The 13,252-nt window shown below is 39.4% G+C and overlaps 1 protein-coding gene across 4 annotated transcripts; it reads left to right on the top strand.

Moving 5' to 3' along the window:
* The first annotated feature begins 32 nt into the window (after positions 1–32).
* Positions 33–13,205, top strand: st3gal5 (ST3 beta-galactoside alpha-2,3-sialyltransferase 5). 4 transcript variants are annotated; one of them, XM_035160698.2, is made up of 8 exons: positions 33–163; positions 1,269–1,385; positions 7,084–7,204; positions 8,416–8,625; positions 10,272–10,396; positions 10,668–10,854; positions 11,354–11,512; positions 11,745–13,205. In XM_035160698.2, the coding sequence occupies exons 2-8, from the start codon at positions 1,354–1,356 to the stop codon at positions 12,000–12,002; spliced, it is 1,092 nt and encodes a 363-aa protein (XP_035016589.1). In that variant the 5' UTR covers positions 33–163; positions 1,269–1,353; the 3' UTR covers positions 12,003–13,205. The 4 variants fall into 4 exon arrangements, with proteins under 4 accessions (XP_035016589.1, XP_035016591.1, XP_035016587.1 ...); XM_035160700.2 differs by having other exon boundaries at positions 49–175; XM_035160696.2 differs by lacking the exon at positions 33–163 and adding an exon at positions 208–738.
* Positions 13,206–13,252: the final 47 nt, after the last annotated feature.

Below are 13,252 nucleotides of genomic sequence, written 5' to 3'. Positions count from 1 at the left end.
TGATCGGCTTATGATTGGTGGCGTCTTTTGACGTCAGGACGGAAGTGATGACGAGCGTACTGGCTGCTGATTGACTGATAAAGTAAAGCTGAGACGAGTCTCAAACCGCTCTAGTCCCGTGCCCATCGTCTAATGGCGCGACGCGTGGGGTGTCTGTGGCAGGGTGAGTAAACAGGTAAACATAGCGGTTTAAAGCACGGAATGGACCAAAACAGCGCGGACGTAGCTTCATTTAACGGCTGCTGCGCATAACGTCAGTGTTAAACGGTTCGTGTAACGGTCTTAGCTCCTCGCGCTGCGTCTTTATATTTTATTATTTTAGTGTTTGAAACTTTGACGTGACGTCGTTTGGAGCCATTTGAAACGATTCACTGCGACAGCGTTTCAAAAATGTTAATTTTCCCATCCTGAAGCCGTGCTGTTCAGAACACTGCTGTAGAGCAACATCTTGCTTACAGAGTAGAGACACGACAGGAAGTCACACGACAGGCAGGTCATCTTTCATGAAGAATTGGGAGTAATACAATCCGGCTCCAGACAGGCAGCAGGAGGAGGCTGGGTTCACACAGACGGTTGGACAGACCACGGCTCCAGCATCGATCGAACCTGAGCTACGTGCTCTTCTGTTTTAACACTTGGACCACCATGGTCCTGTAGCAGCTACGTTCACGGCTGCGAATACGCTTCTGACGTTAATCAAATCGATATGATTTCAATGACGGAGGATCTGTTGTCTTGGTAAGATTAACATCAACCCCTGTGTAACTGTGTAGCTGACTACATCGAGTTACATTAAGTTAATGTACTAAGTTATGTGTACGTCTTCTTAAACGTGTATTACATTGTTCACGTTACAAGTTGCACAATAGAAAATACACTATGGCAGTGAGACCTATAAATTCTACTTTATTAACCATTCTATTACACCTCGTTATAATGCAGTGCCTGCTATGACCTCATCACGCCCTTGATTGATTTTTATTATTGTGTCATGCACATTATTTGCCCAGCCTAAATCCGGCTTTTAAAGTTAAAGCTTATACTACCTTTACGATACAATACCTTACCCAATTACTTTTGCTTATAGGTCCCAACATTAGAAATCCCACTGCTGTGACACAACTTCCAATATTATCATAAAACTACAAGAACAAAGTTATTCATAAACGTACTGCTGTTGTTTTAGTATTCTATCTTCCAGTGTTCACTAATGTGGCTAATGATTAGCTCACATCCAATGAACTGTGTCTGACTGTCACTGTGTCCAGGACAAGACCCCTGAGAGCCAGAGGTCCTCCGGCTTCAGCAAAGATACATGAAGACTTCCCAGAATCCAGTGTGAATGCAAACAACATGAGGCTTCCTTTACGCTGGGCAGCACACAGGTTATTTTCACAGAACACAAAGACTCCGCTGTTATCTGTGAACCAGAGCATTAAGATAGACACAGCTCACTTGCTCTGCATTGTCTTTAAGGTCTTACAGAAGAACACCAGCGTCATTTATGTCTAGTTTGTTTTTAGTGTAGGTGCCTTTCGGTCACTTTTAAAAATCTTACACACAGTCACAGTCATTCTTAGAACAGCCATTCTAAGGATGCATGCTTTCCCTCTGATCTCACTGGTTTCCAACAGAGGTTGGATATAATGACCTCCTTCTGGGGTGTGTTCAGTGTGAAAACATGAATATTTAATGTGCAATCCACACCTTTCTTACATCCTGTAAAAATGCTGCACCCTTCTCAGCTCAACATTTTCTACAACGCTGACACACGCATAACGGCTCCTCTTGCACCTTGACACCCCACCTGATGTAAATGCTTATTATCTGCTGCAGAATCACATGTGGATTGCAGTGTGCACCATTATTACCATCAGCAAGTTTTCTGGTTAAGCAGGTTGTAGCATAGAGCAGATAAAAGTTTGTGTTGTTGAAGTTCTGACTGAGTTGCTGCGAAACTCGATTAGCTGATTACCTTCTTGCCGGATTTTTGTTTTAGTAGAGGACACAAGTCAACTCAATGAGGGACTTCAAGCATGTACAGATGCAAAGACACACATTTACTTCAGCTTTTATATCGCTGTATTAACTGTTGGATCTTGTCACAAGCCAATTTACGGTAAGTAAGCAGCGAAACCTTCCTTTGTTCTTTTTATCATGCTGAAAGAGTTGAGCTGTCTTACTACTTTGTCGAAATGTAATTTATTTAAGGTTGAGATAGTGACTTAGAGATGTGCATGATTTCTCCCAAAAAGTTTACTTAATGTAACAATGGATTATTGTTTAAAAAAAAAAAATTCATTCTCTGTATGTATTTGTGTCCCAAAGGGTTTAACCTGAGCCAGGTCAAAGAACAATTTTAGCAATCATAGTATTTTACAGGGTTAGTAGCATACAGCTGTTTCAATATGCACGTATAGAAAACCTTCCCTGTGACTTTAAACCCCCAAAAAAAGAGTGTTTTTTTGCCTTTTGTGCACTTAGTTTGCCAACCAAGTCTTGAGCAGTTAACTGCTGATTTTACTCAATAAATCCTATGTATGAGACTTCCTGTATTAAAGGTTATGCTGTTAATTCACTAGTTTAATTGTACTCACAGGGCTGCTCACACTCGGGTTGCGTGGAAGAAAAAAGCAGTCAGGCTGCATTTCAGAAAATGATCAAGCTGTTTACCTTTTAAAAGGATGTTAAGGCATTCAAAGTCAGCAAACCCCTTCACGGTTGTGTTTTGGAAACTATTATTAACCGACAAGATGTTGTATACTGTACGAGTGCAGCGTTTTTTAGCAATATGTGGTCGCATTAACAGTGGTGAAAAGGCACACCTTCAAAAATACACTGTCCTGTATTTTATTTAGATTAGATTAGATTGGATTCAACTTTATTGTCATTGCACAGAGTACAAGTACAGAGACAACGAAATGCAAACAAAGCAGTAAAACTGCAGAGTATGTGCATATGTAAATAAATAAGATATGTACAGTAAGAAATAGATATGGAATATGAACAGTATTGATACAAGACTAGCAGCAATAGAAGTAGGTAGTGTAGAGTCAGTTTTGCTGGCTCAGTGGACCGTTAAAAAAACCATACATCCAATCCATCTTAGTCAGACAGACTTTCTGCTTTAGCTGTGTACGCGTTCCCATAGTCGCGAGGGGCATGCTGTCACTGTGGTGTGCATGAGACCAAACTACGTTTATGTTCAGTTGGCAATCCCAATGGTCAATCCTCTAAACACAGCAGGCCATGCCCACCCAGTCCTCAGCAGACAGCTTTTCTACTGGTTTTAATAGAGAAATAACATCAGTCTGTTAACTGTGAGACTCTTGGTGGAGAATACCTGCTCAGATGGTACTGTATTGGAAAAATTAACTAAGTGTGGTTGAAACCTATTTTATAGTTGAAGAGTAACTTTTGCATACCTGTCTAAGACTCCGTGACCTGAAATGTTTATGACCTGAGCTGTTTTATGGTCTGAACTGTGTTGACCTGACAACTGCCAGACCCTTTAGCCACTTATTTACTCTCCAAAGAACTGAATGTATGTCTGCTTATCGCCAAAGGAAACATGATATTATAATATAATATAATATAATATGAGGCATCACTGAAAAATTCAAGTGTTCATTTTTGCTATCCTCATGTTGTCCAATTAATTTGATGGGAAGAGATGTAATGTGTCTTTTGGATATTTTTATAGTTTCCACCCCATCAGGAGTCAAAGTGATCCGAACGGCTGATCTGGATCCACCACAGATTTACACGTGCATCAAGTGTAATGCTGATTCATTGTTATATGTGTATGAGTGGAAGCTCTGTTCATCTGTTGTCACATCAATCAACACTGATCTAGTGGATAAGGCACATTCAGTCACACTAAGAACAGACACCACGTGTATGCATCCAGAAGATTTACACTGCACTGCACACATACACAAAGGGAAAGATGCATGTTTTGAAAAAAGATGGTTTAGAGAAAGTTGTCTTTCATAGTTTTAAGGTGGAAAGTGAGAATGAAAGACTTAACTTGTTTTTTAAAGAAAACTTTATCCATCACTACCCCTTGCCTTAAACTGTACTTCATATGTATCAATTCCTAAAAGAAATGTTTTTAATTTGTTTTAATTATTGCTAATTTTGCCTGTTTATTTATTCATACCCTGCACGAGTTTGTCTACCTGTTGCTGGGAAATCATACCCTTGAAGGCTGCAGACAATGTGGTTTGGGTCATTTGGGCTGTTGGCAGGGGGTCTTGGTCTTTTTTTGACTTTCAATTACTTGGAGATAACTTTTTAGGCTAGCTGGATGCTTCAGCTCCACATGCCGTTTAACTTAGATGCGGATGAGGCTGACGTCCGGACTTGCTTTTTCAGCGCAGGACGACACAATTTGCACAGAAAGGTGAGATTTTTACTGTCGGAATCTTTATCAGACAGTGTGTAAAAATCCCGCAAATAATAATAATAAGGTGCATCGGATGTAGTCGCTGAGTCTGCGTCTCTGCTTTCACTTGCCATTTTTATATGAGGCCGAGAGCTGTTGTCTTGGAATACGTTGCTTGTTTGGACTACATGTGTGTGCGATGAATCATGGGTAACGTAGTGCGAAGTCGAGTTAGTTGGTTTAGGTTAGGCTACATCGCGGACATTTTACGGGCACTGAGCAACGACATGGTGCAAGTGTTCGATTTAGACAGCGTCTCTCCTCAGGAGAAGGAAAACATTCCGTAACATTTTAGCTAGACCTAAAACTATAATATATAGATAAATAATATGATAATATGAACGTGTTCACCGTTCAAATTCATTATTTGTCATTAAGTTGCGTTCAGTTCATCGTTCTCATAAAAATGAACGTGTTCAATGAACGCGTTCTTTTGAACTCGTTCATGCACAACACTGCATACAGATGCCCAATTATTACGAACAACATTTTAAGGGCTCAGAGGTAATCATGATGTGGGTTTAATTAATAATTAACAATGAAACCTGTGGTTGTCAGACCATGATCTGACAAAGTCCACTGAAACAGAAAGCCATCGATGGTATTACACCAGTTTTCAACTCTCTATTGAAGGCAGTTGTTCCTTGCAAGGATTCACTAGTGCACACTCCGATTTTTCCGGTGAAGAATATTTTTGATAAATCACAACCTGATGATTTGCGATTCATCCAAGATTTGTAAGTTGTCAACGCTGCAGTACAACAACGCGCTCCGTCTGTTCCAAATCCTTAAAGAATTCTTTAGCAAGTTCTGAGGGATAGTAAATTGTTCTCTGTTGTTGATGGCAAATGCATTTTTCAGCATTCAAATTGATAAAGACAGCCAATACTGGTTTGCGTACAATATGTTGACAATGTAATGATTTGTGCTCCAACTAAAGAACAATGTGAAAAGGATTCTGTGGCTCAAATTAAAACATCTAGCTGCAGAAGGACATAAGGCAAGCCTGAAAAGTTTAATTTTTAGGGCATGTGATCACAGCAGAGGGCAAATCCCTCTCCCCTAAGAGAGTAACGGCAATTTTAAAATATTCCTAAACTGTTACAAAGAAACAAGTGATGTCATTCCTGGGAATGTGCTCGTATTGCAGATCATTTATTCCTAATTATGCTGTCCTCGAGGAGCCCCTCAGTGCAATCGCACACGGGCAAGGCCTACAAGCATATAGTAAGGTGACATGGACTGATGACGCAGAGAAAGCTTTCACTGACTTGAAACTGACCTTACAAACGACCCCTCGACTTTAGATGTAATGTAATGTTCTAAACCCAGCTACTCTTCTTCCAACAGAAGGAGGTGATGAACAAAACAACTGTGTAGTAACAATAACCGAAGTTTGTTTCCCCAGACCAGACTTACAGGAAAACACTTTTAATAATGACCCAGTATCACAAGGTAATGCCGGAGCGGATGCAACAGCAAGGGCAACTGCTCGCCAGCCACTACCTGCTTCACACATTCTTTATCAGGTCGACTCAACAACCCCCACGGCTCACTTACAGGAACTCCCAACTTACAGGACCGTACCAGAACCTGATAACAACACACACAGCAGTAGAGGTCGCTGAAATGACAACGTGGATTCCAGTCACTGCAAGAGAGTTCCATGAACAGACCATCCATCTACTGTACACACACTGAATAAAGCCCGGCCTGTTTGGCCTTAGGGGAACTGTACTTTTCCTTCTATCAATAACTGTAATAGTTGTTTTCCCAATCATCTGAATATTGGGCCAGCTCCTCAGTCAGGTCTTTATGACCCCATTCAACGGAGGGTGACATAGGATTGTAAATCTACAGGTCAGGATGCCTGTGTCCACAGCAGCAGCAGTTTGCTTTCTTCAACAGTATTGTTGATGATGCATTAGGCTCCTTGTGAATTGATGTATTTGAATTTTTACGGTAGTTGTGCATTCTCTTATGTTGTCATAAATGACAAAAAGGAGGGAAATGTATTGGAAAAATTAACTAAGTGTGGTTAAAAATCTGATTGTCTGTTATAAGGTTAAACATTTATGATGAACTTCCCTATTGTAAAAGAGCAGTGAGCTATGAGGAATTTCTGGGGGTTTGAACAGGGTGTTACTTGGCATTGTTCAGCTGTTTGTCAGACAGCATGCAGATCATGTTCCGACATGAGCTGGAGCACATACAGGAAGTTTCCACATCACTTCAGTTTTATCTGTAAACCTGCAACTCTAAAAGAAACTACAGTTTGTGATTACTCCTATGCAGGGTCACATAGCAGCTCGCAACCCTCTGCCTAGAAATAGGTGGTCAGGCATACGTAAATTAGTTACATGTGGCTTTCTGAATCCTGGCTGTAGTTTGAAAACTGCCACAGTAGTCTGGGTTTGTGTATGGACATTTTCACAGCCATTCTCACTCAGACAGTACAGCGTACCATCTGCTGTGACGATGTCAACCACAGTCATGTTATCATTTACTTCAATTAGTCAGCTCACCCTGTGCTGATATGTTTGTTTGTAGCTGTTATTCAAACAATGTTATGTTCTCTCTCTCTCTCTCTCTCTCTGTGTGTGTGTGTGTGTGTGTGTGTGTGTGTGTGTGTCTAGATGTGTGTTTGTCGTGAGTGTGGTTTTAGGTTTGCTGGGCTTGGTGATGGTCTCTCTCCCACTAAATGGAACACGGACAACCAAACCTCTGAAGTGGCACGTGAGCAGTGTACATAGAAGGGTAAGAATTAGGATGGAGCTTTCACATTTACTACAAACTCTTTACTAACACACCTGAAAATGCATATCACATTACCATTCACATATGGTGGGCATTTGTGTGCCGCTGTAAGTAGGAGGCAGATTGATTATATCTCCTCTGGGACCGACGACGAGGTGGAACTGTGACTGACAAGTTTTAGAAACATGTTTCATTCACTGCTGGTAGTCGAGTTGTGACTGATAAGAACCAGTTGGGATGGTAGGTTGACCATGGCATTGTTTCCAAACTTATCACTTTCTGGCCGTCTAGACTAAAAAGAGACCAGTAGAGTTTTCACCGGTTTCTGTTTTAGGGGCTTGAAAACTGGAGTGTGGACAACAGGTGTTTCATTTTACAACCAAATCTTAGTGCGGTTTAAGCCCCTGTAAGAATGGCGGGCACAAAGCCTGTTTGGTATCATTAGAGAAGATGTTATAAATAATAAATGAATAATTAAATGTTTCTCCACAAATTAATCCTCATCCTTCAATTACTTATTTTGTTCCATTGAATTACTTAATGGACTCAAACTAACCATTCTGTCAGATGGAAATGTGAGGAGCTGGAACAGAATGATGGGTGGGTTTGTCTGGTGTTGATTTGGGAAAACACAGCTTGAGCAGCATACTTACCATGTCACACTGTTAAAGGATCGCGTATTCAAAGAGCAGTGTGTGACAGTTCGACATTGATGACCGTAGTAAGTGATGCACCACACTTTCTACACAGGGCTAAGAGGTGGTTAAGTCTTTTGTTTGGCTTTTGTTCAAGGTAACCGATATGCTTTGTTCAACTTATTATGTTTTGAAATATTGTTTCTTGACTGGTTGTGCAGTGCTAATTTGACACTGTTGTTGGGCTGCAGGTTTTCAGCAAAGAGAATACACTGTCTTGGCAGGGTTCATTTTAATCCTTCACATATTTGACCAGTGGGATTTTATTTATTTATTGTTGCTTCTGACCAATATATTACATCCATGTCAACTAAAATTCAAGTTCACATAGCAAGTACTTAATTACTAACATGGTTGATTAATATCAACATTACTGTCTGTGAACTAAAATGACCTTTAGAAACCTGAGGTAAATTATTTGGCTTATAAGTGCAAGATCTGTTGCAGTACAACAGTTTCTGGAGTTAGTCTCAGTGTAATTACATGTCATCATCTTAACCTCTGTCTTATTTGCAGCTGGTGCATGAGTACGTGCACAAAGTTCTGGAGGCGCAGTGTCGTCCCGGCAACACTCGGAAGAACTTGTTAACTCGACTCCCTGCTTCAGGCCATGTGACTCAGCCCTTCTTGTGGAAGGACATACCCCTACCTGATCAGCTTTTCCTGTATCCACCTCCGTTTGGGTTAAAAGGTGTACGCAGCAAAGTAGAGGATCTTCTGAAGCTGGTGAATACAACTTCTTTGTCTCTGTCTTTTGTCTTATCTAGTTTTTATTTGATGATTATAGTCAGGGTATCCATAATTACTTAAAAGTACATTTTATGTTCCTGACCATGTGAATGGAGTTGGAGTAAATTCAAATGGAGATCCTGAAATTCACCAAAAGCTTTTCCTGTCATATATATAGTTATTGATGATGTGTGATCCAGCCCGATTAATACAATCTGCAAATACTAATTTACTAATCCAAATATTCATAGCGGAATTATTGATACTGAGAAATTGCTTGAGTGGATTCACATTATTGATACATTTTAAATATGGCTATAAAAACAGTAATGTTTGATATATTAGATTACATTCTTACAGAGAGAAGAATTTACATTTTCCATTAATCTACAGAATGACTAATCTTAATTTAAAAATGAAACACGTCTTTATGTTTTATTTTAGTTTGGGTTGTAACAATATCCGATTTTGACTACATGATTAACCAAAGGATCCAAAATAACAATGCCATTGTGATACGTATAGAAAACATTGACATATATCGGACAAATTTGTCTTTAAATTGTTTATTGTGTGTTTTGTATATTTTTTTAAAAGTAAATTACACAAAATACTAACACCTACTACTTTGGAGTTTGACCCTGAAAGTTACAACATCAACAAAGAAAGAAATAGAAATGATTTAAGAGGCATTGGATTATTTACACAATATTATCATATGTGTATAATTAACATCAGGGATTTCGCGATATATTGAAACACTTCAAATTTGAGTCATAATTCAATTTATAGATACCTTTAATCCTCACAGTTAAAGGTAATCTCAAGAGTGAACACACTCGCTGAGTATTTTATATGGAACACACTCATACTGTGCTGGGTCAGGCCTATGTTGTCAAAACAACCTCAGTTTTTGGTGTAATGGATTCCTAAAGATGAGTGACATTGTTCATATATTATATAGCTGGACTTACCAGGTTATGGAAAATGATCTTAAATATTTTGGCACTGAGAGACTGATAAAGGATTGGAGCATCTAACTGTAATTTAAGTAAACATGGAGTTGTTGAGGCTAATTTACCTGAGGTAGGACAATAAAGGCATTCTGTTCTATTCTATTCTATCTGAAAGGTGATTTCTACATTGTACAGCCAACTAAAAGATCAAAAATAACATGAATAAATCATATTCATATAGTACATTTTAAAACACAGTTACAATATGCTTTACAAGTTTAAAATGAAAAATTGCATGCAAGCAATCGGAAAAGTTAAGAAAGCAAACAACATAAAACTATTCAAGGCAATTTGAAGATCGCACAGCATTAGAGAAAAAATCTATAAGAAATGTTATTGATGCGATAAGAGCAAAAACAATATCAAATAGAATAATTAGAAGAGAAGGTAAGATAATAGTTGGTAAGATCAGAACTATGTTTAAAGTTTTTAACGAAAGGTGAATCCCTGAGAAAGCACAACTATAAAAATATGTCTTCAAGAGAGGTCCAAAAGAGGATCAGGAGTTAGTTGTACATAGTCTCTTCTGGGTAAAAATAAAACAAAACATCAGTACGTTGTACATGTCAGTAAAGCACCTTTGGAGGCACAAATCTAATGTTTCTCTCTGTGTTTTTTCCTGAACAGCTGGAAAACTCTCACTCTGCTCAGCCATCAGATAAATGTCGGCACTGTTTGGTCGTGGGGAATGGAGGCATTCTCAGAGGCCTGGAGCTCGGCCGCCTGATAGACAGATTTGACACCATCATCAGGTTAGAAACATAAATACAATGATATGACTGTATTAAGGAGCAAGGACCAGAGGAGTGTTAATACTATAACCTGCTGAGTTAACAAAAACCTGCTTGACTAAAAAAAAAACATGCTGTGAATCCAAGTTTCAATTTGACTGTAGTGCCTTGAGTTCTGGTTATCTGTATTTATCACTGACACTTCCTGTCGTGCAGAATCAATAGAGCCACACGATAATAAATTACATTCAAAAGCAGCCTATCAATAACTCTGTGTGTCCCCGTCCTTCAGGTTAAACAGTGGTCCTCTGGGAGAGTTCAGTGTCGATGTTGGAAATCGAACCAGCATCAGAATGAGTTACCCAGAAAGCACGCCGCTCCGCTGGGTGGATACAGACCCTCACACTCTGTTTGTTGCTGTGGTGTATAAAAGTGTGGACATCAGCTGGTTGTCTGCTATGATCAACAAGCACGCTGTGGTGAGTGGAGTGTGTGTCTGTTTGGACTCATTAGATCAATCTTGTCTATTAAATTGCTGAGCCTGTTGTGCAGCGTCAGTGTTGAGATGTTATTCAAATGATCAGAAACACAAAGTACATTTTTGGACCTTTGCATAAAGTGAGGTTCAGAGGTTGTTTTATAAAAGACTGTTTGCTGTAATAAAAAGTGGAGGTGACAACTTGTGCCCACTAAAGATGAGCTGTAAAGAACACTTAGAAAGTTAAACGTGAGCAAATAGTAGGGAAACAAAATCACCTCAATCTTGTATATATAGCTTTAGATTTAAATTGTTTCCATGTATTATATACACACAAAAGTGTTGCCAAATAAAGACAGAACTCATTTCTTAATAACCTTCAAAGACTAGACTCACCACCTCTATTCAGACCAACCTCTGTACTTTTATGTGATCTAGTAATTATTTATACAGACAAAGGTGGCTCAGTCTCCGAGACATGCCTGTGCTTTGTGTTGCAGTCTCTGTGGAACAGATTATTCTTCTGGCAGAAGGTTCCAAATCAAATCCCTCTTGAGCTGCGGAGGTTCAGACTTTTAAACCCACATGTCATCAGAGAGACGGCAATAGACCTGCTGAAGTACCCTCCACCCAGACCACGCCTGTGGGGCTGGGACCAGGTAACATACCAGGAAGGACGTCTGTCTGTCTGTGTCTCTGTCTCTAAGTCTCTCTTTTTGATATATTGAAATCATGAAGCAGACAAGAAGCTATATACCTTTAAGAGTGTTACTGATGGTTTTCTGTTTAAACACATGTAAACACACAGATGTAAGATTAAACAATAGAAAAACAGCCAATAAAAACTATGGCAATAATGTTTACTAACAGGGGGGGGGTTTTTGTCTGCAGAATGTGCCGACCCTGGGTGTCTCTGCGCTGAACTTAGCCAGTCTGTTGTGCGATGAGGTCAGCCTGGCAGGCTTTGGCTACAACCTCTCCCAGCAGGCGGCGCCACTGCACTACTACGACCACCTGCCCATGAGTGCCATGCTGCACCAGAAGATGCACAACGTGGACAGAGAGACAGAGTTCCTGCAGAGACTTGTGAGAGAGGGAACCATCACTGACCTGACAGGCGGGATTCACTGCTCCTTCTGCTCGAGCTGACCTCCTGACCTCTGAGTAAGAACGATTGCTTTTCAAGAACAGAGTGCATCCTGTCTGGATAAATACAAAGCATCGACAAGACAAACATATATGCAAACAGGAGAAGGAAGGAAATAGATGAGAGGAAAAACTTAGCATAAAGTCTGAAATCCGTGGCAATATTATTAATACCTACTGTGTGGGTCCTTGAGACACCTACTGTATCAGGAACTACCACAGAAGGATTTACAAATTTGTTATTTCTGTTTGTAAAGACCAAATGTTGTTTTTATCCAGCCTATTATCAATGTGCTTGTGTTGGGAGGGGCTGAGTTAATATGTTCATTATGTGCAGCTCTACAATGAAATAAGATTTTTACCCAAATACAAAATCAATATGTGGCAGTCAGTGTTAAAGATGCAGCGGCGTCCAAAAATACTTATGGTTTGTTGTAGTGGGTTAAAGACATCAGCTGAGTGGATGGTCCTCCATATGTGACCCAGGAGGCACTCAAGATGGATTTTAACACCAGGTCTGAACGGGGTCACCCACTACTGAATTTGGTACTTTTTTTTGTGTGTTTTTTACAACGTTTTTTGACACTTGCAACTTTATTTTGCCGTCTTCCAAAAAAGCTGGTCTGTGAGAGAAAAGATGAAATTTATCTTTCATTTTTTTAATTGATGTATAGTTTGTATAATTTTCATTGTTTGTCGTTTAGTTGATGATATTTCAGCTGAACACATACTTATGTGATGACTTTTAAAATGCTTATGGATCCATGATTTATTCCTGAAGCTCTCAATTTCCTCATTGTCAGTTGACAACATGCAGCTCTTCATTTGGCTCCTTTTTCGAGCGAGATGGTCAGTTCTTGTTACAAGTGTCAAAGAGCAAATACAACTGACACCAGGACGGGAAAATTATCAAACAAATCAGATATAAAGATCTGTTTAAAGTTTAAAAGAAACTTAGTCTTAAATTAAATGGACAATTATGAGTCTGTGTGTGACCAGCAGAATGAAATGAATGCACCGATCTGCATGACGACACAAAAGCTCCAAGAAAGACAGAAGGTCTGCGATGCGGTGTTCTTTTTTTTTTCTACAATGTTTTTTTTGTTTTTGTGATTTTCACCTCTTTCTATTAATTGCACTTATGTTGGATGTTGTTATTATTATCACTGCACATACACTGGAAATAAATGTATTCTAACACTGTGAGTAAATGGTTTACTTGTATCTGCATGGTTCATTTTCAATGTTTTTTT

The sequence above is a fragment of the Hippoglossus stenolepis genome, chromosome 7 (assembly GCF_022539355.2).
Source record: "Hippoglossus stenolepis isolate QCI-W04-F060 chromosome 7, HSTE1.2, whole genome shotgun sequence".
NCBI classification, from domain to species: Eukaryota; Metazoa; Chordata; class Actinopteri; order Pleuronectiformes; family Pleuronectidae; genus Hippoglossus; species Hippoglossus stenolepis.
This window is presented reverse-complemented; position numbering and strand designations above follow the sequence as displayed.

Bases quoted from the DNA above. Each gene is read 5' to 3' on its own strand.
- st3gal5 (XM_035160696.2), top strand. From the start codon at position 707: ATGATTTCAATGACGGAGGATCTGTTGTCTTG. The intron at 739-1,268 runs GTAAGATTAACA...CACTGTGTCCAG, and splicing joins ACGGAGGATCTGTTGTCTTG to GACAAGACCCCTGAGAGCCA. The intron at 1,386-7,083 runs GTTATTTTCACA...GTGTGTGTCTAG, and splicing joins TTACGCTGGGCAGCACACAG to ATGTGTGTTTGTCGTGAGTG.